We start from the raw sequence: 26,798 nt of genomic DNA on the forward strand, positions 1-26,798 counted from the left end.
CATTAAATGTTGCAATCAGTTATTTATTTTATCCTTTTGTGACTTGCTCCTGAACTTGTACATTTGAAGTATAATATGACTTTCCCAAGTTCCTGATAGGTGTAAGTATGCTGCAATGTACAATTATATCTTTAAAAATCTGTAAAAATGAGTGCACAATCAATTGACATAGAAATCCAGGAATCAGGTGCCATGCCCAAGTATATCAGTGGTGGAGGAACTCAAAACACAGACAAGCTTATAAGTGAAAAAAAAAACAGTGAGTCTTTATTCATATTGCAAATGAATAAAAGCAAAATATTCAGTGTTTTGTCATTCCTGAAAATTATATACAGTCTTGATGACACACAACAAAGAAAAAACTATTTACAAAAAGAAGTGATCAATTTGCTCACCGAATCAGCCCCACCAAAAATGGTTCAGGGACCCAATTCTATCATGGCATCCCTTTCTTCTTACACAGTTCAAAAAGGTTCTTGCTATCCTCCTCTGGAATGACAAAAGATGACCTCTTGGCCTTTTTTGTACTGTCCAATACCCATGAACGTACATCCTGTCACCTCCAATGAGAAGTGCACAGCATTGCTGACTACACCACACTTTCTCCTTAGACAGAACACTCTCTCTCCCTCCAGTAAGCCAAAATCTGGTAAATCACTTTACTTGAGCTTTCCTTTACCTCTTTTACGGCTCTTCTCTGCTTCTGCTGGCACACTGCTCTCTTACTTTCTCCTCTGTAGCTTCAGACACACTTGGGCTGCCATCCTATTCTATAACAAGAAGTGTATGGGCCATTTAATACTCCAGGAGCCTCCACGTGTCTCTGACTTGTGCAGTTAAGCAGCTGCACAGGTGCCTGCCTACCAGAACACAAAATCGCATTCTTTCTCCAGCCAAGATAAGTGCCTTTTGAAAGCTATTTATAAAAACAACAAAATATTATATAAAGAGTTCACTCTCACAATGCACTCAGGCACAGTAAGTCATCTCTAATTTAAACACAGTAGAGGCCAGTAGAGCACAGCTTCAACAGATAATGTGCAAAATAGTCAACAAGCTTATCTCTGTAATTTAACCTGTTAGTAACATTTATATCATCACTCAGCTTTGTCTTCTTAAGCATTTTTTTTACAATTTTTCACCATATGTTAATTTATTTAAAAATAAAATACTGCCTATTGTAGTATTTGAAATTGTCTTCATGCTGTGTGCTGTTAGCCTGTTTCCCTGGTTGATGGGACTGGACCAGCTGGCCCTGGAGTGTTCTCAGTTTACTTTGGGGTGTGTTTGTACATATTTGGCCTGATCTTTGGGGTTTTGAAGGCTTGAACCCTTTATTCCCGGTATTAAAATAGGAGCTGCCTTTTTTAAATCAAATGCTTATGTTTTCCTAATGAAAGATATGCTGCAACAGAAACAACAATGTGTATTTATATAACACATTTTCATACAAATGATGTAGCTCAAAGTGCTTTACAAAATGAAGAAAGAAAAGTTAATAAAAAATATCACAATATAAAAATAAGATTAGGCAATATTAGATAGCAAAGAATAAGTATGGTCCGATGATCAGTTGAACAGAAAAAACAAACAGACAAAAAAAACTCCAGAGGGCTGGAGAAAAAAGAACAAAATCTGCAGGGGTTCTGAGGCCACAAGACCACCCAGCCACTTCTAGGCATTCCACCTAACATAAATGATCTCAATCAGTCCTCGTGGTTTTCAGGCTTCACAAGAAAGAATTAAATGATGATGGTCATGTGGACCTCTGGCCTTCAATCCATCAATGTAAGGACTGCATGGTGCCTTGATCAGGTGGTGGTGGTGCAGACTGTCACCACAGAAAACCAGTAAAAGAACAGCAGAGAAAGTAGAGGTCAGTATGGATTGTGGAGCCATGGTAAAAATGATAATTCAATGCATATACGGAATATCAGGGTAACACTAAAATGAAGCCCCAAGAAAGCCATGTTAAAATAATGGGAATTTAGCAACTTTTTAAAGTTCTCCACCATATTAGCCTGGTGAATTTCTGGAAAGCTGCCTCACTACTTCTTTTAAGTTTAGCTCTTGGAATTATAAGCAGACATTCATTTGAAGGCATTTTGACATATAGGATGGAGCAAGATTATTTAAGGCTTTGTAAACCAAAAGCAGTCAATTCTAAATGGCACGGGTAACCAGCATAGTGACAGCAAAACTGGAGAGATGTGCTCGTATTTTTTTTTCCAAGTTAAGATTCTGGCATGTGCATTTTGCAGTAGTGGCTGCAACTGACTGATGTCTTTTTTGGATAGTCCTGAGATGAGTGCATTACAGTAATCTAGTAGACTAAAAACAAAAGTGTGAACTAATTGTTCAGCATCTTGCAAAGTTATAAGTGATCTGAAGGAAAAAAAATGTTTGGAAACACATTCAACATAAAACATTATGCTGATCAAAATGGTCCAGAAGAGCATTTTAATCATCACTCACCACTAAACAAAGCACACCATGGAGGTCTACATGTGTTCTTTTCACTTCATGAAAAAGAAGCCAGCTGTATGATGCCCCTATTTAAAATAAGAAGAGTGGTGGTGCAGAAAGATCGGGTATGACATTTGTGTGCCAGCCTTGTTTTGTCCAGCTGGCCACACAATGGTTAGTGCTGCTACCAGACTGCTCCTGAGTCAAGTGTTTGAGGTGTGCAGTGAGCGCAGACTGCATATTCTGCCTGTGTTATCGTGGCTTGTACTTTTTCAAATCCAAGCTGTTCACTTCTAAACTTAAGGTGTTTCCATTTCAGTTTAGTGCAAAGCCCTTCAGCTTAATTAATGATTAATTTCAATATTGCTGTCAGATGATTTTGTCAGATAGTGATGATGACCCAGGGCATCTCAATGATCTAATGCCAATTGAAACAAATCAGGCACCAGCATTCAATTGTTTCATTAATTTTTTTTGTGACATGAAAGGTGTGTAAACTTCCTAGTCACTAGCAAATGAAGGACAGATACTATTCGTTAGGTAAGTTAATGTTTATATTATGGTATGGCCCAACCATAATGCACATGCTAAAAATGCCAGTGAAAGACAGCACTAAACTGCTAGCAAATACTGTGCAACTAAAACTATTGGCAGCACAGTTCAGAACAGGGATCTCAAACTCAGATCCTACTGAGCTATGTTTTCATTCCATACACCTTCTTAATTAGTAGCCAATCACTGTCACTAACTGAACACCCTTTGCTGCCTTGGTTTTAATTGACTCCCTTTTTATGATACTCATGTCTAAATTGTTTTTTTTTCCATCTGGTACATATCAATGAGTACTGAGTTGCTCCAGGTTAAAAAAACATTCGAATGATGTTCTCAGAAAAAGAAATAAACAGTATTTGAAGTGCCTGATGTGTTAGTGTGACTGCACTGTAAAGCCCCAATGCAAGGTGCTCAAACACCTGGGAGCTATGATGACTTCAGGTTTTCAGTGCAACTTATTTTATAATTAGATTACAATTATTATTGTTAATGACACATGTTATGTTATTTAGTTATATGCCTTGGCAGTGCAAGATATTTTCCATTAACAATGGTAATTTTGCTACTAATTTAGGGAAGTAGCTTTAAATGAAAACCTGTAGGCACTGTAGACCCCAGAAGCTGAGGTTTAGACCTCTGGTTTAGAGGGAGTCTAGAGGAGTGATGGAGGTGGGTTTGAATGCTCAAGCTAAATCTAAAAACAACAATATGTACTTCTAATCATAATATATACTATATTGTTCATGTTAAGAATAATGAAAGCCTTCCAATATCTATACTGTATAAAATATGGACTGATTTTTAGCTCCTCAACCTGAACTATCACCTTGACGTGTACCTTAGTGATGCTCAGAGCTAGGTTGTTTGGTGTTTTGTGCTCCTGATAGTGTCTGAATTGGTGAATAGATATGGGATGAAAGGTAAGACTAAAAAAAAAAATCACAACTAATTAAAAAACAGTATTCCCTGACCTTCATAGGGTTACCAGGACCCATTTCTCAAACCAGGCTTGGAAGTGTTGTTCACTGCTGGGCACCTTGTGGTCAGGCAACCCACATAACCTGGCCGAGCTCAGCCTGGAATGGTGATGTGGAGCTGTCTTTTGGGCTCACTACCTGCAAGATAAAGGGTGAGGGTTGGATGTGATACCAGTTTAGTAGCAGGCCCTGACAAGAAAGGCCTAGATGGACTAGACACTGGCAGTGGAGACTGGCTTTGAGATCCTGGAGTATTAACAATCTGGTGGGAATGGAGCCTGAGCAAGTACAGGAGGTGGGAAACTGCAAGCTATATAAAGCTGGTGTTACCTCCACACATAGCAGCGTTCTGGAACCAAAATTCTTAATCGGGTTTGGTCTCTCTCCTACTTTGGAGTTCCTATGTGTGAAAGACTTCAGGAGGGTGTGGGGATACTCACAAACACCTGGCTTAGGTTAGCACAATTGGAGTTCTTTCCAGTGGATGACAGGATTGACTCAATGCTGCTACAAGTCACAGAGAGGAAAACACTGATTCTTGTTTGTACGTAGGCACCTAGCTCATGAGGCTCATAAGTTTTCCTGGTACCAAATCACCTTGAATCAAACATTGATGGTAGAATTTGCAGTTGTTATTTGACCTGGGACCATATGTTTTGGACACTCAAGTGAAGAAAGGGGCATAGCTGTCAGCCAGTCACCACTTAAAAGTGAGCTGGATTCAAAGTGAGGGGCATAGGCTGGATAGACTAGGGAAGCCTAGATGAGCAGTTAGGATTTCCTGGGAACATCTGGCTGAAACTTCGCTTTGTGATAGGTTCAACTGATACCTCCAAAAGAACTTCTCCCATGTGCCAAGATAGGTCAGAGATATTTAGTCTGAATACACTCTATTCAACAGTCAGTTGCAGAAGCAGCAGCTGACAGCTGTGGCCTTAAATTGGTTGAGGTATCTCATGGTGACAATCCTAGGACCAGATGGTGAACACCAGAAGTTAGGGATGCTGTCAGACTGATGAAAATGGGCTTCAGTGAAGTGCTCTCTGTGAGGTTTTGGTTGAGAGGTAGCTGCAGGCTAAGAAGACTACTGCCAAAGTGGTTGTGGAAGCAAAACCTTGATCATGGAAGGAGTTTCGCGAGGCCATGGAGATTGACTGTTTGAAGGCCTTAAGGCTGTTCTGGCAAACCTTTTGACACCTCAGACTGTGTTAACTTCAACTTTAAGAAACTCCTCAACTTGGTGGATATTTCCTCCTACGAAGAGGCAGCGTTAGACATGCCGGTAGGGGTATCCCATCAAAGTCACTATAGTGGTCTGAGGACACCATAGTGGTAAGGCTGCTGAAGTGGATGAAATCTGACCAGAGATGTTGAATGCACTGGACATTCTTGGGACAGTATGGTTTGTGTGTTTATTCAGTGTTGCATTGAAGGTAGGTAAAGCACCTCTGGAATGGTGGTCCCTATATTTAAGAAACAGGACCAGAGGGTGTGTTCTAACTACAGAGTGATCAGACTCCTCAGCCTCCCAGGTAAGGCATATGCAAGAGTGCTGGAAGGAAGAATCCATTCGATGGTTATGCCAAAAATACAGGAGGAAGAATATGGATTCCATCCTGGCTGTAGAACAGCTCTTCGCTCTGGCATAGTTGCTAGAGGGTACATGGGACCATGATAACCGAGTCTAGATGCATTTTGTACATTTGGAAAAAGCAAATGACCATATCCCTTGGCGTGTGTTGTTGTCTTCTTTGCCTCATCTGATTGTGACATTCAGTGTGCACTTGAGCGATTCACTGATGTGACTGGGATGAAAATCAGCACCTCTAAGTCTGAGGTCATGGCTCTTTCTTGGAAAGGAGTGGATTGCTCTCTCCATGAAAAAGGATAAAAACTGCACTTAGTGAAGGAGTTCAAGTATCTTGGGATCTTGTTCACGAGTGACAGAAAAACCGAACATGAGATTGACAAGTGGAGTGGTCATGAGCTGTTGGAAATGACCACAAGAATGTATTCACGAGTACAAGTGACAGAAATGAGGTTTCTGTGTAGGGTGGCTAGGCTGCCACTCCCTGATAGGGTGGGAAGCTCAGCAATTCAGGAAAGCCTCAGTGTACTGTTGCTGCTCCTTCAGATCAAGAAGAGTCAGTTGAAATGGTCTGGGCACGTCGTAAGAGTCCCCCAGGGCTGCTCTGGGCACATCCCACTGGATGGAGATCCTGCTGCAGACCCAGAATTTCCCAGGAAGAGCTGGAGTCTGTGACTGAGGAGAAAATAGTCTGAGCTGACCCACTTGGCCTGCTGCCACCGCAACCCTCACCAGGAAAAGTGGATGTAAAGATGAGATGAAATGATTTTTAATCTTTGAGTAGCAGGGACAAAAGAAGTTTTAAGGATATTATTTATTTTCTGAAGTGAATAGCAGTGTGTATTATTCTTATTATTTAAAATGTTTTCATTATTAAGCTTTTTTTTTCTAATTCTACATATATGATATTAGTATCCTCAGCTCTCTTTAAAGAGAAGCCATATTAATATTCTGTTTTGTACACTTGTCCAGCATTTCTTAAAAGGACATAAATCAAAATGTTATCTTACTTACATGTATATATGAGTCTTGTCATGTAAAACTGACTGTCAACAAATGAAAAACAATACATATTATGCTGTTTGAAGAAAAAAAGAATGATACATAATGTATTAAAGCTACAGTAAATATGTCTATAAAAAATGTCCATTTTACACAACCACATCTGAATGAAATATATGGACCCTTTTACTAAATACAATGCCGTGAATAAAGTACTCCCTCTGCAATAGCTTTTATTTATCCATTTCATTGGTTTGGAGATTTAGCTCATTATTTTTGTAATTACTATTAACGCAGGGGTTCATTTTGAGAACATACCACAAATTTGCTACATTTGTTCTGTTAATTTGCAGCTGCAGAGTGACTGAAGTAGAAATACAGGTTTCTCACATTTAAATGATGGATGAACAGAACAAAATGTAAAACAATTTCCTCCAATGTGTAATGGATTGAAATGTCCAAGAATGGGCAGACATATTAATATGTGGTGCCTTCACCATGGTGGGTTGATTCTAAATATAAATGAGGTAAGTGTTGAGGTGAGTATGTTTTGTAATAAACTAGAGTCTCATCCATTATTGACTTGATTCTGTAGTTGTCAGCACAGGTACTGTTTCCCCATGATGCTGACCAGGAGTATGTAAATATAGAAAAGGTATTTAGTGTTGCATTTCATTTTCTTAATACTCAATATTGCCACTATTAATTTGCTTTTGGTATTTTAAGCACTGAAATTGAGAACATTCACAACAAGAAATTAATAGCATCTACAAGCTTGAAGTGCACTCCTTAAAAAGAGTTAAGCTAAGTAAATAGAGAACATCATCTGGAGTGTGATCATTGTCCAGGTTTCAGGGGACTAAAGAACCATTGGTCAAAGATGCCAGTAGAATGACCTCTCTGTCTGTCTACTCCAAAGAAAACATACAGTAACCCCACCCACTCTACTGCCTACTTGTGCGCAACTAGAAAGGGTCTCAAGACCAGATGGAACCATCCTTTCATGCTTCTTTCTATTCAAGTACAACAGGCTTCAGTGATGGAAATTTAGCACACCCACAACTTGTCCTCTGAAGAAATTCAGATGCTCTCAAAAACCTTTATGTGCTCTCTCTCTTCTTATTTTTCAGAAAAACATTAATAAAAAATAATCAGTGGGTTGTTTACCACAAACCAGATCTGCACAAATGCCACAAGAATATTGGACATCACTGAACTGTCAAGAATCTAATACCATCAGAGCCATAATTCCACTTTGCACTTAGCATATTCCAGCTTATTCCAGTAGGTGATGAGACTTCAAGTTTAAAAGCATCAGAGTATTAAAAGGATGTATGGGTAAAAACAACAGTGCATTTTTTATTTTATTTCTTATTTTGTATTATTGACTTATCATATATATAATGCTGAATTTCTCTCTCTGTGTTTATTTACAGCATGAAAAACTGTTCAAGCCCATTGAACTAAACTTTAAACTTGTACATGTACAGTAGTTATAGGCTCTACTGGGGCTAAAAGCAGTGCTCGAAATCAGAACCAGCATTCATGTTCTACTCAGCAGTCTGAATTGTTTGATTTATATTCCAGAACTAAAATAATTTATAATGCTACCATCCACATATTTTATTATTATGTTTAGTTATTAAAAGTATAAATGAAGCTAAATAAAATACATTGTTTTGCAAAAAAAGTTGTAGCCAGTTGTTTAATTTTAATGAACAGCAAATGTCCAGCTGAAATTTTGTTATCTTATATTTTTATTTCTTTTTGTTTATTTCATAGAAGCATTGGGCACAGGGCAGGGGTCAACCCATTGAAGGATACATCCACACACACACATGCATTGGGTCAGCTTACAGTAGTCTACTGACTTAATATGCATTTCTTTAGATGTGAGAGGATAACCTTGGGCAAATATGGGAAGAATATGCAACTTTTATAAAGGCAACAACACACGTTGGGTTCAAACCTGTGTTCCAATGGAGCTGATAGCTGCACTGCCGCCCTATGAGTTGTTATTATAAAAAATAAACTGCAGGCTTGCATTTAATAAACATTGGTCAAAGTACTGTGGAACCTCCTTTTGGAAAGTGAAAATGAAATACATGTATGTCTAAAAGACTTTCTTAGTTCCAAGTAGTTTATTCAGTGTGGGTGTATATAATTGAGCCTTGCAGATGGCTGACATTCTTTGTCCCTGTACAGCGCTAAATAACATTAACTGGTTCCCTAATGGATGGATACATCAATGAAAAAATACTGCACCATTTCCTTAGATATCCAGATTTTATTAAGTGATCTATGCCAATGATGTTTACTGTGGAGTAACACTTGGCCACATTGCATTGGAAAATTCCAGAACTGCCATTAAATTAGCAGGTAATTAAGTTGAATTTCACTGGTCATGAAAAATAGCTACGCCAGGTAAGTGAAGCTTAGCCTGGTTTACCCTGGCAAGTCTACTTGAGTCTTATTCCATTATTTATCTAAATGAACAATATTCAAAGCATTATGGCAACACAAACTCCAAACACAGAAACTGCAAAATATAAAATAAAAGACTGCATAAGCCAAAGCAGATTGTTCAGGTCATCTTCAATTTTATTGCTTTGCTTCATATTACAAGGAAACAAAGACCTCCTTAAATACAATTTTGCTAATACAATGGAAAATATGAATCAAACTGGTAATTGATGGACCTCCCTCCATCTTACTTTAGCCAAGAGAATCTATATTGTCAATATTAATATGCTCCCTAAGCCTCTATGTCTCTTTCAGAGCATCTCTGTAAAAATTAACATATTTTTTTTTTAGGAAGTTAGGCTGAACTGAAACATAACATTCCTTGACTTCAAAATGGCCAAGCATCAAAAGGCTACATAGATTTAAAGCTGAAGTAGGCATGGCACTACTTAATATTCAGTTCAATTACTGGGTTACAAACATCTGTTCAATAAAAAAGGTAAACTGTAGGAAAACCATGAAATTACATTTGCTTGGTTAGCTGTGGAAAGGAAATTTTGCTCTTAATCTTATTTTCACACAATGTTTGTGCTCTAGCCAACAATAATTATCGCCAACTTACCAGCAACACATTCGTTCACCATTTACTAAAGATATGGAAGCAATATAAGAAGCATTTTAAAGCAGAAAAGCTCCTATAAAGGGTGATTAAAAAAGATGAATCTGATTTCCAAGTGATTTATTCCAGTTGTAAATGGTTATAGAACAATGCGGTAAATTGTAAATGGTTTAGTTGAGGATAAAATTTTACAGGTGCTCAGTATGACTTCCTCCAGCTGTACGGACAACATCAATGCAATATTCAAATTCATCCCATACTCCATTGACCATGTCGGATATCACTGTACTCATGGCTCTTCAATGAGATTTTGGAGATCATCCAGTGTTGTTGGTAGTGGTGGCACATAAACAGAATCCTTAACTTACCCCCACAAAAAAAAGTCACATGGAGTGAGATCTAGTGATTTTGGGGGCTAGAAGTGCAGTGCCAAATCATGGGCTCTTTTACGACCAATCCAGCAATGAGGAAGCTAGTTGTTGAGAAATGCTCATCTCCTTGCAGACTGAAGGGAGCCATCTTCCAGTGACATTCAGAAACTCTATGAACCCTCTTTCAATTGGTATGTAATTGGTTCCAAGGCACCTTACAGTTGTAAAAATATGGCACTTTGAAATTGGATGAACCTTTCTGAATCACTCAGCATTGCCCCATATGTGATAAACATGTATTGCATTCTTCTTTAATCTATGCTACATTCAGTCTATGGAAGTTGCTAAGATTGTGACAGAGCTTTATATTGTTAAGACATTTGCATCTTTTGAGCTATTAAGGTCTACCTTTAATCTTCCAACAATACACTTTTTCACCTATATACAAATAAGAAACTTTATTAAAAGCAACCTACTCAGCTTCAACTTCCCTCATCCTTCAGCTTTATCTTTCCTTGAGGTAACTGGATAGTTTGGATAAAGATTCAGTACGAGTTAAGGAACATATCCCTTAATGATCTTTGGGAATGATATAAAAGGGATCTATTATTTAATATTTCAGAAAATGGATGTAATTCAGAAATTTATTAAGTACACTTTAGTGATAATTCAACTAAAGATTTTGATTGTTTACATATTTTGTCTGCAATCGTCTAACTATCTAAGACAATATCCAATTGAGAGATGGGTCATTAGGCACCTCCATTACTAAGTCATAGGTTTTGGGAATGTCCTGCACTTAACCTAGTTCAGTCAAAAATATCGGAACACCTTCAGGACAGTGCTTCCCAAACTTTTTGACAGCACAACCCCCTTGTGGGTAAGAATTTTTCCACGACCCCCAATTATTAGAATAGTAAACATAGTTGGGTCTCAATAACTATTGCCTAATAACAGGTCATAATGATTTGTGTTTCATTGCATTGCTGCTAATTAGTATGAAAATCTTCTGAAAAATCTGACGGCAACCTTATATTAGCAGAAAATTGCAGCAAAGTGTACTCGTTTGCTCATAAATATGGCAAACTAATTGGAGAGTAGTACTTTGAAACTTTGAAAATAGTTTTCAAAAGACCATTAGTGTATTCTAATTCTAAATGCTATCATAATAAATGAAAAATAGACCGTACAGCAAAAAATACCTCAAGTATGGTTTCACGATTATTTCTAGTAATAAACCACAGCGGGTAGTTTAAAGTGAAGTGCTATCACAAGAAAGTATGAAGCCACCAAGATTACTTTGACTTTTAAAAACAAACAACATTAGAGACATTACAATTCTACAAAACAAAACTAAAAACTCATAAAATAAGTAAAATTTACTTGTCTGTCTACTGTTAACGAAAAAACATTATTAGCATGTTATTGAGTTGCAAGTCGCACTGCAAAAGTATGTAAGTCACATACAATTGCTGTTAATATGATTTTACCATAAGCTGTTGACATGGTCCGAGTTTTAATTGGAGAAAAAGAAGCTGAAAAGCTTAAGACTATACCTCACTGCAATAATACAATTCAAAGAAGAATATGTACTATGGCACTATAGCACTAAGATATTAGTGACCAAATTATTGAAAAAAGAGCACATTCTTCTCACTGCAAGTGGATAAATCTACAGATATTTCTAACTGATCACAATTTGTAGTTTTCATACAATATGATTCGGAGAATGCGGTACAAAAAGATACACTGGCAAACCACTAGAAACTAACACTACTAGAAAGTGTTTATTTGACATTTCTATGCAGAGCATAAAAGATTACAATATTAGTTATAGAAAATGCATTGCCATTTACTCTGACAGCCCCAAAGCAATGATGGGGTGTTGAAGTGGACTCTTTACAAGACTGAAAGTGATCATGCACTGTGCTATATGGTGTCACTATTTTTAATATCAAAAATCTGCATCCTCTGATCATAATCACATTTTAAATACTGTCATCAATATGATAAACTCTATGAAAGGAAAAGCACTTCAGATCATCCAAAAATATGTAAAAAAATGGGTTCATAATACGAAAAGTAAAACAACTATCAAGAAAAAACATGTTAACAAGAGATTTTCACCTGTGAGTCGGACTTCTGATCTACCTGTGGAATGACAAATTGGAATATGCAAAGTTATTTTGCCATCCACTTTGGCTTCTTAAATGAGTTTACCTTGTTGATATTTGTTAACATTTGAGTACTCTGAATAAAAGTTTGCAAGGTCGTAATGTTAATATAATATCAATCAGAGACAGAGTCAATGGATTTATAAAGGAAATTATCTTACTGCACTTGCAAAAAAGAAAGTAGATTCATTCCAATGTGTTGAACAAATTATAGAGGAAGTAGCCATGCATGTTACGAAAGATGTAACACGGATTTTCTAATATGGAACTAAATTTGCAACATTTAAAACTAGAGTCTTTGGAATATTTTCCTGATTACATGCAAAACAGCAACATTAATCACATACAGAATCCCTCTTTACAAAATTCTACTGAATTGGCCTCAGTTCCAACAAATATGAACGAAAAACTTTGGCAGATAGAAAGAAATATCGGCAGCTAGAATGTAGAAACTTGAGTTTTTCTTGCAAAGTGTGAATGGTTTTGGTGAGAAAGAAAGCAAGGTTGTCCTCAGCTTTCAACAGGGGCTTTACAAATTTTGATACCATTTGCAACATCATATTTATGCAAGTAAAGTTTTTCATCCATGGCTGCAATTAAAATGAAATACAGAAATTGTTTTAAACTTTAAAATGAATTAATCATCAATTTTTCAAATAGAGAGCCCATATTTGAGAAAAACAGCTGCCGAAAAACAAGCACATTGCATTACAAAAAACAATAACATGTCAGTGTGACCTATTTTACTAAATAATCAAACAATTCTTTGTTTAACTTATGTTGAAAACCCTTGCAACCCTCCCTAGATCAATATGGCGCTTCCCATGGTGGGGCCGCAACCCACACTTTGTGAAAGATAACCTTGGATTTAAAACTATTCTTATAATGTACTAACAGCAATTTTTGGAGTATTACCAGATGGGATAAAAGTGTGAAGTGCATAAAGGCTTATTTTTCTTAAATGGAGAGATCCCAGTCCACTATGTAAAATTCAATGGAAAAGTAATGCTCTATATTCTACTCTACAATAACTCATTAACGTAATTCTAAAATAAATGTGCCGAGTCTAGTTCTAAATCTTTTTTATTTTTTTTTTACCATATATAAAGAACCATATTCAATGGGGCTCTCTAGTTGTAAAGCTCTGTTTACTAGGTGAGGGTTGACTGCTGACATTTATGGGGCGTCTTTGGAACATACTATTATGATATGCTATTTTAATTTGATTGGGTTGTGTTTTGTTATTATGTTTTGTTCCTTAAATAAACAGATAATAAAAAAATCATGTTTCACAAATTAGGCTAAGTCAGAATTCTGTCCAGGCCCTGTAGTAATGATTTGGCTGAGATACAGTAACACATGCACATAGTTGAGAATACCTGATGCTTTTTAAAGATGGTAAACCACCAAAGTAAATCTTCTCATTATCCTTAAGATTGAGGCCAGAATTTGTTCCTCCAGAAACGGTGCCCATTTTCTCTTCCTGATTAGTGTCTATATCCACTATCGTCACATTAGCTAAGTGTGGATGAAAAAACAATGAGAAATTCCATTGATATTACTCATTACATTTTTCATTAAAATACCTCGTTCTCATTTTCTTTTTAAGATAATACATCACAAGATAAATCAATATTGGATTCATTATTATTCTTTAAGTCTCTTGATTGCATAGCCCTGAAGCAGATCCCTAGACTTTGTAAAATATTCATCTGTATTTAATAACAACTACATCTGGCTGGCCATTAATAAGGCAACAACATTGAGCAACACTGTATTGTGACATATGTTATTCCATCATTTATTTAAAGAATATATCAAGTATAAATGAAACACAAATGAAAATGTAAACAACATTTAGTGATTAGATATCTACTGATTGTGGACTTTGCCAGCAGCAAAATAATTAATGTAAAATTGTAAATTTAGCATTATAAAACGTCATGTTTTTATATAAATGCAGTGCATTTTAAAGTCATGGATTCCAGTTCTATTTGAAGAAAAACAGTTGTGATTAGATATACATGCCATACAAAGTCAAGGTCCTAATTTAAATTGCACTTACTCAGAATGTGTTGACAAAAATACAGAAAAACAGATACTATAAAAAGTCAAAATCACAGCATGAGAGAAAAGTTTATCTGGCCAAGTGAGTAATAAGCAGCAATTAATTTAATGCTAATTCACATTACACCTAAGAACACTTTCCTTTGTTCAAAAAAATGTTTTAATTTACTTAGAAACCTACCTTGCTTTTGAATTCTTGAGAGGGTCAACGACTTCCATTTACCATCATTGTGCCGCTGTGTGCTGATTACAGATGCTGTACCTGAGCCAAGGTCAAAACTGACTCTGATACGTCCATCATTTATCTCAATACTCATGAAGTCTTTCTATTAAAAAGGAAGAAATAATTGTGTGGGTTGATTCCAGTACTCCAAATGCTCTGTCAGTGCACTATTCAACATGTGGAATGCAATATAAAGACACAGAGAGAAGGTAATAAAAAGTCAGTCAGCATGAATGTTGAAATTTTGCTCAGCCGCTAATATGACAAAAGTCAAAATATTATCTATTGCTTCCTATTCAAACTTACTGTAGATTCTCAAAGATAAATGTGTATAGTACTTGACCCTTTAAAAGTAAGGAGTCAATACTCTTTAAGTATGACTCTGATTGTTAATAAAGGTGTTTCATTCATTGTCCTACTGCAGGTGCATTTCTGTTGGTTTGTCTTGCTACAAAGCTCTTATTCAATTAATACACAGCTAAAACATAAATTTGCCTGATTGATACTTTTCATTAATTTTAATTACCCCCTTAATTACCCTTTTAAACTAAAAGCTTACAACCATCAGCACAACAATTAAGTGACATCACATTATGCGTCAAACAATACATAAATGTCAAGTAGAAGGATGGCACTTAAAGTAAAAACAAAGTAGGATTAAAATGCTAACTGATTGATGGTACACATAATTGGCAGAAAGGCCTGCTGTCATTTAGACATAAAATAATAATCTCACAGGTGTCTTTACTTTCATTGTCAGCTACCATTCTGTTTGTATTGTGTGCTCCATCATCATATCATTAGGATATATATGCATTAGACAGTGACATCTCTACTCTATTCTGGTTAATTGACACTCTAGTTACAGTATCAGCACTTTCTATTAAAAAAAACAAAATGAAACATAAACATGTACCAAAGTAGGAAACACTAGTCTATAATGAATAAGAAATACCAAAGCTTAGGGGAATAAAATAAGAGCGAAATTCACAATTAAAAATACACTAACATAATCATTAAAATAACTGTTTATTCCAGAAATTTTGCAGAATGAAGTGTCATAAATAGAATATTTAATGCATATTTATTTTTATTTAATTTTTTTTATAATATAGCTGATCAAACTGCAATGGTTCTGGAATTTCAACAAGGGGCACGGGTAATACTGTTGCTCCATTGACTCACTGCAGCAATAAAGAAAGATTTCACTTGTCTTTAGAGTAAGTTACTAAATTACATAAGTAGCTGAACTCTGCTTCAGGTGAAAATGTGGGGGTGACACTCTTTGCTCATTGAATGATGGCAGAGTTGCTCCAGCATTTGTCACATTTTACTCATTCTCCTTGTGACATCTGAGCTGAGTGCAGAGGGAAGAGACTAGAGAAACAGGATAGGGACTCCAGATGCCTCAAACAAAGTTCTGCCCCCTTTTCCTAACCAGGAAGGCTACAATAGGACACGGTCAGAAGCTGGAAAGTACCTGGGAGCATTTGCTACACTTTAAGATCAGACACTCAAGTCTTCCAGTTACAGTTTGCCTGACGCATCGATAAAAAGAGGAACCATGATAATTGCTGGCACTTTCTGGAAGATCAGCAGGAAGATTTCCAGCCAAGTGTTAGGTATCATTGTTATACGAGGAACCCTAACTTTGATGACTAGGAAAACGTCTCACTAAGAGAAAGGGCAAAAAACTAAGAGATGCCCTATCAACAAATTGAACTTAGTAAGCCTAGAAACATACACTAGATTGTGGGATGTTGGACTGTAATTGCAGGGCAGAGAAGGAAGAAGACCTACCACACGTTGTTTTTTCCTTTGACTTGGATTAATACTTTGCTTTAATAAACAAAGACACACTATATTATGAAATATCCTAGGCATGGGTTTGTGTTCTGGTGGTTACGCTATATACAAGATCACAAATGCAAAATTTAACAAGGGCATATACTGTAAATGTTATTTCCACTGTGGACGTGGCCCGGACACAGACATGCAGACATGTTGTTTTTCCATCACCACACGTTTATTTACAATATTTACAATGGGTTTAGTGCACAAACCCCAAGTCCCCAAAGCCCTGGCCAACACACTGCCTTCTTCTTTGGTCCGCCTCCACACTCTCCTCTGCTTCGTCCTGCTTCCACCTGACTCCAGACCCGAATGAAGGGAGGCGGCCCCTTTTATCCGCACCCGGATGTGCTCCAGGTGCTCCCCGGCAATCTCCCGCTGACCGCTGACACGCCCCAGTGTGGCGGAAGTGCCGGCTGTTCTCCCGGAAGCTCTCCGGGTGTCCCTGCTTCTCTTCCCCCCCAGCACTTCCTGGTGTGGCGGAAGTGCTGAGTCCCAGGGTTCCCAAGGCATTGGGACACCCCCTGGCGGTGACCACAGGCCCCTACAGGGTTGGGCTTCCAAGCCCTCTACCCGTGGTCTCCAAAGCAACCAGGGTGGTGGCCCCCACGTTATCCAGGGCGGGCATAGACCCTCTTCCAGTCCTTCAGGGCGTCCCAGCCGGGTCGTCGCCCCTGGCATCCCTGACACCACCTTTAAGTGAAACTTTACTTCATACAAATTTGCATACTGCGCTCAACTATATGTTAGTATTTGTTCAGTTTTTCTAAACCAATTGGAAACATTAGAACACTTGACTGTTTATCTTTATAAATCTGAAAGGTGTTCCATTTATTTTCACTCGGTTCATACTGTCTGTACCACCTTGTTGTTCACTCTTAAAGTATATCATATTTCTTTTGATCACCACATAACTGATTACTTGCTGTACCTCATTCTTTTAATTTCACTTGTGCAATAGCACTGAAATGCTTCCAAATGCCTGACATTCTATTTGAGTTCTGATTCTTGATGTGAGACTATTACTCAATGAAAGAAAAAGCACATTACAAGGTCTGTCTAAAATATTTAAAAAGTGCAGATTTGTATTGCTGTTTCCTGAGAGATGAAAATGAATTCTCCATTGAATTAAAGTGAATTTATGCTTTTTTCCCTTGACACAACTTCACAAAACCCAGTAATACAAATTATTGATACCATATCCATAGTACTTTTGTTTTGTTTCTGCTTATTCAGATTAGAAGTCCTTCACAGTATCAGACAGGGCTTCTAGCCTGCAATTGGGAAACTGAAAGGCTTTTTCACATACATTTCTAATTTCTCTAACATAATTACGTCCTGCTAAATTTTGAGCTTTTTATTCTATTATTTTTCCTACATCCAATTTTCTGTTTGTTTACTTTTTTGTACTATACATAAATAAAAAAAAATAAGTAATTTCTCAATTAGTCAACCATGATGTAATTCACCTTAATATTTTCTTACTGTAATTGTTCACTTATGAAGTGCAGAAAACAGAAAACTCTAAATTATTAAGGTGTAATGATTAATTAATGCCTGAAAAATCCACCTCACCATCCATTTAGAATGCTTGCATAGGACAATTTTAGGGCTTGTGTTGAGTTGGAGTCTAGGAGTCTATCCTAACAGTTTCAGACACAAAACTAATTGGTCACCAGTTGATTGTATGGGGAAGTCACTCACATTCATTCTGTACCCTCATTTTCACACTCACACCAGGCCAGGTTATAGTGTACTTAATACAAGGGAACACATTTTACACCTAATATTTTGTTCAACAAAACATAATAAGTTACTAAGCTGCAAAAATCATTTGTTTTTGTGTTTCCACCCAGACATATAATAGACAATAAGTTACTTATGAAGTATTTTTCTAAAACGATAATAGCATTTCACTTAGCTCAATAACAGTGGTCAACATTTGAAAATTGGGGTGTACTGTTGATCTGGTAAGATATAAGTAATGCAAACTTCAAACCAGTATAAAGTGAAAATCAGAGAGTCTTTACCAGGTCTGATGTAGCAAAATACATAAGAATTGCATTTGTAGAGAATGTCCGGAATTTAAACATTATTGTTGACACGTTGGGGTTCCAGCGGGATGGTCGACCCACAGTTGCATATCCCTCTCCATCAAACTGCACTGTTCCTTCGTTATCTGCAACCTGAGGGCTGCAATTGATTGAGAATAATAAAAAAAGAATACTTATGAGGAAAAAAACATAAAAGAAATGTCCAGTAAACAATCAGTATCCATCAATTTGAACAGATAATAATGCTTATAATATTGCCATCTACTTCAATAATGGACATCATTAATCAAGTTTATTGTAACACTAATACACACAATAATCTAATAACTCACATACTTGATACTTTCATTATAATGTAAATCTGAGAGTTTTCATTCCTCATCAGTTATTTTGCTATCAATTAATAAGCCTTCTTTAAATAATTATTATGAATTTGATGCAGCAACAATCCCCATGTTTTACTGTTTCACCCAGTTTAAAGAACCTTAAATGGGCTTTATAACATATATGCCTACATTGTTTTAGAGTTCTGAGGTCCTCAAATGCAGAAATTGTAATGTTATACCAAACTGTTTTACAGATGCACACACATTTACTGATACACCTCTGGAATACCTATCATATTCATTTACAATTTAAGTAACTGTTGCAACTTTTACAACTGAAATGAATGTTACATTCTGCATCTGACCTGTTCTACTAAGAGGTTCAATATAAACATGACATTAGCTCCAAAAACGTTCTACTTTATGTGTTTTGTTAGTTCAGCTGCAAACAACAGTCAGGATGGAGCAAGTAACACAGCAATGGCAGCCCAAATGAAAATTTATCACGGACACTGGTATATTTTTAAAGCCAGCAAATGGTCCCAAAATAATAATTCTCAGAGACAACAGCCATGATTTTCTTGGGTACCTCACTACGCATCCTTTGCAGTCTCCCTCTCTCTGTCTATAGTTCCAAAGCCCGATTGGTTGTTTGTCCAGAAACGTCTCTCCCATGCAGCCAGAAAAAGTTGAAGATTTCACCGCATCTGCTTTCTAACAAAAAAAATATTAAAAATGTGAACCTCTCCCATATTGCCTTATATACTGTATAATATATGACATATAGTAGCTCAAAGTTTGGATAAATACAAAAGTTGTTTTAGCTAGATTCTTAACAACTCTACTTTAAAAATTGTAGTATTTTATATCAAATTGATAATATGATGATTTGCACTTCAACTGGCATTCATTCTGTTTTTACAATAGTATATTGATATTGTGTAAAATTAATTTTCTGTGCATTTAATGATTTTGCCATATTCTTGGTAAAGTTCTGGAAAGTGAAGGTCATGTCAAGACTTGCGTTATGCCCAATTACTCTCTTCACAGACTTGGAGTTTTAAAAACACCACTCAGATAAACCCAGAGGTACTACACAAGCAGTGTGTTTTATTTGGAATGAAATTACATTTGAACCACAACCTTGAAGTTTCAGCCTCCAGCCCTGGCACATCGTATGAGCAATTCAAGCCACATGTGTGTTCCACAGTTTTTTTTCCTGATTTACAAATATAATGTATTATGTTTGTAGCTGCTAGTGTTTTGAGTTGTTATAGTCACAGGCTGAAACAGGAATGTGACTGTGTTGGTAGTCTACTGCATTGGATGTTAGGCTTGCATTGTGTTGTTCATATCTTAAAATGTGGTTTTGGAATACGAGAGATTCTTCATGTGCCAAGGCAAGGGTCAGCAATAAACAGAGTGCCAATCCATCACAGTCAATACATTACCACTGCAATGAAATAGAAAGTAACATTTGTAAAGTGCACTAGAAAATACTTAAGTAAGCTTTATGTAGATTCAGTAAAGCAATGTCATACCAGTAATGCAACACAAATCAAATTCACATGCATATGCTAAAATGCTAACAAGTGTAATTTCAATTCTGAATCGGTCTACTTACTCTCAATCAGAGTTCAAGATGCTATGTGATTTGATAACCCTATTGATCTGAAACCGTGCCGAAAAACATACAAATATGAATTGCATTAATATTGTCTGGTTAGTTAATACAATAAATATACACTGTAAACAGGACTCATTTGACATGCACCAAAAAAAAAAAACTTCATATATGGAAATAAGTTGACCATGAATACAGGACAAATTGGATTTTTATGACTGGCTGATGTATAATTACAATACAAATAAATCCTGCTTTATTTTTGATATGCAACAAATATGCCTTAGATTGAATAAGCAATAGATTACAGCTAGCAGAACTTCGACCTGCACAATGCAACATCACAGAATTGCACTGCGACAAGCCAAACGCAGGCTTTATCTGCCAAACAAGTTTAATGTGGCATCAACTGTTATTTCTTTCCATTTGCATTGTCAATTTTGTTGCAATTGTATTTGTAATCTTATTCTTTCTATTGAATGAGCTACAACCTGGCACATCCAGTACCAAGCACCTTCCTGCAGTACACTGACTTTTCTGGCTATATTTCTGACGTTGCTGGGTAAAATTTGACCATTGGTATTATGAATCTGAAGAGACTGTTGCGGTGAGAACTGTGTATATTTACATAAGCAAATATTTTTTCTCTTTTATTAGCATAATATATATATATATATATTTTAATAAAATTGCTGTTTTTTCAACTAGCAATAATTGGTAGACATCAAAGTGGCACAATTGTTAGTGTTGCTGCCTCATGCTCCAGAGTATTGGCTGTGAATCACTGTGTGGGATTTGCATGGCCTCCCCATGCTTATGTGTGATCTTCTTCTGGTACTTGCATTTCTCAGTGATATCCCAAATATTGGTGTTACTCCCATTATTTCTAGTGTGAGCTCCTATACTTCAATACTGCCACAGTGCTTAGACTCCAGTTTGATTTCCAACTGAAATTATTATGTTTTGAATTTTCCTAATTTCCAAGTGTTTGCTTGGGTTTTTCTTCATGACTTCAGTTTTCAATCAGTTTAAAGATAAGCTTTTATCTTGACTGGATACCTAAAATTGAAGTGTTGTTAGGGTTACTGCAATAGAAGAACTGGTCATGCGAACAGCCCAATTCAAAAAAAGAATAGTTTTAGACAATACAAACATGGATATTTAAAAAGAAAAAACAACATACAGCATAATATTTGAAAATATCCAAATATGTCTCGTTAACTGGAAAAAAAATATATAATATAAACAACATTCATTTAAAGTAAAGACTACAATCATGTCACTAACATTTTCTTAATGGCTTTTGTTCAGAAAAGTTCACATATTATTTTAAATTGTCCTATTTTCTCTTCAGTGCAATGCAGATGATTTCATCTGTAAAAGAGCTGCAGGGAACCTGGAAACAGATGTGCTCAAAATGACAATGGTCATAATTTGCAGGCAAATCTGAAAATAGAAAGCCATGTTTTTTATTAATATTTAACTTAAAGATAAAAAGTGAGAGCAGCGATTCCAGAAACTCATTCAACATACTTTCATACTTGTATTCAGTGTGATTGATACTGTCATTTTCAAGTGCCCACTTATCAGACCTCTTGTAAAGTAAGTTATGGAGCTGCTGACTGTGAGCACAATGGGGTTCTGATATGGAGCTGTCAAGAAGTGAATTGTCTCATGCTGTCAGTTCAATTATATTGTTCCTGAAATCTCATTCAATTACACACACAAACACGCAAAGGCGCCGAGGGCATAATAGGAAAAAAAAAAAACTTTAATAATTTAAAGAAAAAAAAACATGTGTGAGTCACTGTTTCCTTTGTATTGTTATCTTATCCTGCTGACTCAGAAATCAGAAGATAATTAAGGATTGATCACTGCTCAGAGATCAAACACTCGCTTTGCATTTAAATGAATGAATACCTTTGTATCTTAACTTCATTCCTGCTAGGTATAAAAGTATTTCAGGAAAATGCTAAACTTCTATCTGAGGGAAGAGGGTGTGTATTAAATGTGAATGCCTTTGAGAAGGAAAGCACTTCAACCATGTATCATATCGACGAAGATGAACTGCTGGCTTGATTATGTTATCTGTAATGTCAAGCTAATTTAATTCTTGCAGTGGGTAAAAAGTCTCAAATTGTGGGTTTTGTCTTGTTGAAAAGTTTACAATGTTATTTAACTAAATGTACAAACCGGCAGCATATAGTAAACTCAGATCTCTTTATCCTCCACACCAAGACTGGCTCATTACCCAGGAGATTCTTTCTATAATCTTTAAGTGTCTCCCTCTCAAACTGTAAATTGAGAGGTGGGCTATACAGACTACCACATGACTGTAACACAAAAATACCAAGTAACTAATAAAACTTACTTAACATATTGGAAGTTTAAGAGTAGAGTTACAAATCACTGGAAGAAACACAGCATGTAAACAGAGGGAATACAGAGAGAGGTACTTAAATACTCACAACATTTTGAGTGTGGGTATTTACTTTTTTCCTGTAATATTTAATCTTATGGGATACATTCTACATTTCCTAGATTTTATTACGTACACTACACCATGATTTTGGAATATTTATGGTTAAGCTGCACAACCCTTACTATTTCTTGTTTTTCCTTTATATCCTATGTTTGTCCCATAAAGCATCTCATATCAGTTTAAATTTTTTTATTGTAATGTCACAGTTTTCTTATTTGGTGTGTGTTTATTATGTGTGGAATTTCACAAGTATTAAAATTAAAGAAACTTTCAAACTTTCCATGGCAGGTACTGCTCCATCAAGCTGGTCTCTCTATAGGGATCAAGAAAATCTTGACACCTTTTTGGCTTCTCGCCCAGGCATCTTTTTCTGGCACAATTTGTTCCAAATTGCCCCATAAACTCTTATCAGCATAGAATTTCATAATCATTTGCCACTATTGTCAAATTTAATAAATCAGGGATTTTTTTTCAAGGGAATAAGGTCTAGACATAAAGCTAGCCATTATGATCCCTTAAGGACTAGGAAGTCCATTTCACTTGCCAAAAATGTTTGTTACTGCTAGGTGTGTGTCTTGGGTCATTACCTTTCCAAAACATGAAATTCTGCCCAGATGGAAAAGCAGATGCATTAAATTACAGCATTATAGTTTATTGCAGAAAGTTTAATTAGATTATCACACGCCCAGGTGGTGTGCAAAGCCAAATTACACAAAGACAAATATAAAACAAACTTAATTTGCATAATTCTATATCCACACTATTACAGTAACAGTTATGGAACAAACATTTCAAGATTATTGCTATTTAAATATAAATGATACTGATTTATCAAGGCCAAAACACCTTGAAATGTGTACTCTCAGTAATTTCTAAAATACATTTCTATTCTCCCTTCTTCAAAGAAGGTTGATTTTGGCTTCAGATTTTGACAGATATAATATTTTGGTAAAGATTTTTATTTTCTTGGAATGCAAGTGATGTGCAATTATCTATCTATCTTTCCATCAAGCCATTTCTGAGTTTGCTTAATTAGCTTCAGGGCTGCAGAAATCGTAGTACCCCTTCAGTTTGGTTTCTGAGAGCAGTACAGGTGTGAAACTGCACTGCTTTGGATAACTAGTGATTTACTTACAGTATAGTAGCAGACTCTGAGCAAACCAGCATATAAATCCTTTAGCCCTCAGTGCAGCATTTGAAATTATCAAACATGACATTCTACTGTCCAGAATGGAGAACATTCTGGATAACTCTGACACTGCCCTCCAGTGCTTTAAGTCCTATCTGACTGATAGGAATTTGTTAGTTTTGGCAACAGGAGATCCAGCTCGAAGCCAGTCACACAAGGAGTTCCTCAGTACTCTGTCCTTGGTCCTCTGTTCTTCTGTATCTACATGTTTTTCAATGGCCATATTATTTGTAGCATTGGGCTAAGTTATCATTTTTATGCAGATGACAACGGATCTATTTCAATATTAAAAGTGGATGTTCATCAGTGCTTTCTGAGCACACAGCTTGCCTCATTGAAATTAAAATGTGGATGAAGCTTAACTCTTATAAAAATTAAATTGCAAAAAAACTGAACTCCTACAAATCAGCACTAAAACTATATATGACATATATGACTCAGGTGCCGCCACAAGTGGCAGCCTTTCTGGCAGACTTTATCTTTCTGCCTTTTTCTCTATTTCACTGATCACTCCTACCACTTTCTTTTATGTGGACTCATTCCCTAGACACTTTTTACTACTTTTTATCTATCTATCTAAAAAAAATAAATAAAAGAAAATGTGAATTTCCTCTTGGGATTAATAAAGTATCTATCTATCTATCTATCTATCTATCTATCTATCTATCTATCTATCTATCTATCTATCTATCTATCTATCTATCTATCTATCTATCTATCTATCTATCTATCTATCTAAAGCTCAACTAAAGAAAAACTTTTCAATCACTCCTGTCGATGATCTCAGCAGATCTTTTACTCTAAGGAATCTTGGTGTCATTTCAATTACTCCCTTTCTTATAACACACAAATAAAGCACATTAAGAAACCTTCTCATTTCCACCTCCATAATGTATCCTGTGTCCGCCATTCGTCTCCTTTTCTAATGTTGTGAAACTTTTCCATACTTTATCACATCCCACATCGATTATTGTAACTCCCTACTGGCAGGTGCCGCTTGTAATCTTCTAGCACAGCTCCAGTTGATTTAAAATCACCTGTTTGCCCAATAAGGTCCTCTGATTCTGGCAATCTTGTTGTGCCTCACACTAACCTGCACTCTATGGCTAACAGGGCCTTCCGCTCTATAGCTCCTAGACTCTGGAATGACATCCCTAAATTAATTAGATCAGCTGACTCAATTCATTCTTTTAAAAAACAATGTAAATCTCATTTCATCATGAATTTAACTTAACCTAACATTCTGACCCTTTTTTCAGTTTACCTCTCTGTCCAGATGCTCAGGATAATGTGTGTGTGTTATATCACAAGTTATGTTGTTTGTTCAGGCTTTCCTTCTAGTGTTTTATTTCATATTTTACTCTGTTTAATTTCCTTTTATTCTATTTTATGCTTTGTATATCTGTATCCACATAAAACTGTTATATGTTCTTAGTGTTCTATGCAGGTATTTTTTGTATCAAACGTTATATATACTTGCTGTTCTTTCTGAGACTAGGTGAAGCACCTTGAGCATGGTGGTTGCACACTAACTCTATTACAAGCAGGCAATTTAATGAGGTCAGTTGGAATTAGTAAATCAGGAGGTCCTGGTCTATGCTGTGGTCCAGCCAAGCCACTTTGGATACTTGAGACTGGCATGGCACCAGGTGATCATTACATTTACTGTATGTCTGTGTCTCTATCCTTGTTTATTTTTTTTTTCTACAATAGAGGATCAAACATGCATTTCTAGAACTAGAATTTTCTACAATCACCCATCTCCATTTTCTGGGACACATTCCACTGTCAAGCTACATGTACAGTATATAAAGTGACAAGTGACATATATTTATTTGAACGTGTTGATAGAAAACTAACCCAAGTATATTGAACAAGTACAATTACTTAAAGAAATAGTTTAACTCTTTGAGGGCTGAATATTTTCTTGGAAGCTGGCAGGAATGGGCAGCAGAGCAGCTGCCAGCTACCTGAAATAAAGGCAGATCTGGCGTGAGAGACAAGCAAATGTGCAATGATAAATAATCTGACTTATCACACTCTGATTTTGATGCAAGTGATCTGGAGATCGAAAACGAAACTAATATATCAGCATTAGCTGATCATAGCGCTGAATGCATTCATGTATCAGCTTGAAGACACTACTACATGTTGTTATAAATTTTCTCCCTCATCAAACAGCTAAGGAGAACTGGGGGAATCTAGCCATCCTGTCCTGCTTTTCTGGCAATGATTTAACTTTTTTTTATAACTGGAGTCCAAAATATTGAGAATGATATTTTTTGCATATAGCACAACACCGTGATGAGATAAACTAGATAATATTAATGTAAAAGTAATTCTTGTTGTTGAAGAGCATGTTAAATACATCCAAAATAGTAAAACTGATTTCTCCAAGATTCCTGAAGATGGAATTTTTTTGGTCCAGAAACCAGTCATGCAGCATACATAACTGAGGACACAATTAAAACAAGAACAATTTATCATAATTTTGATAAGAACTTGCCCACATTATGCATCTAATTTCTTCAAAGTAATATCAAAATAACATACCACACTCATTAGAAGCGCATTCCATGTGTCTGTTGTTCTCCATGAAGAAAACTTTCTGTCATTTGTGGAAAAGTCACCCTTGACAAGTTTCCATGTGTATCCTTGTGTTCTTGTTGTAAAATTAATTTTAAAGTAACTGCTAGTTATGGCTATACTAATTCTCTTCATGATTGTAAACACTTCAACCATAAAACCTCTTCATTTCCATTTGCTTAAA

General features: G+C 36.2%; 1 protein-coding gene across 8 annotated transcripts in view; it reads right to left on the minus strand.

Annotated features, from left to right (window-relative positions):
* lama2 (laminin, alpha 2) overlaps positions 1–26,798 on the minus strand; it is an 852,572-nt gene that overhangs the window by 59,939 nt on the left and 765,835 nt on the right. For all 8 annotated transcript variants that reach the window (XM_039747473.1, XM_039747472.1, XM_039747479.1 and 5 more), the window contains 4 exons: positions 19,323–19,447; positions 18,384–18,546; positions 14,461–14,605; positions 13,592–13,730 (listed from right to left, as the gene is read on the minus strand). In XM_039747473.1, the coding sequence (XP_039603407.1) occupies positions 13,592–13,730; positions 14,461–14,605; positions 18,384–18,546; positions 19,323–19,447 (572 nt within the window). The remainder of the gene's footprint in view (positions 1–13,591; positions 13,731–14,460; positions 14,606–18,383; positions 18,547–19,322; positions 19,448–26,798) is intronic.

The sequence above is a fragment of the Polypterus senegalus genome, chromosome 3 (assembly GCF_016835505.1).
Source record: "Polypterus senegalus isolate Bchr_013 chromosome 3, ASM1683550v1, whole genome shotgun sequence".
NCBI lineage: Eukaryota > Metazoa > Chordata > Cladistia > Polypteriformes > Polypteridae > Polypterus > Polypterus senegalus.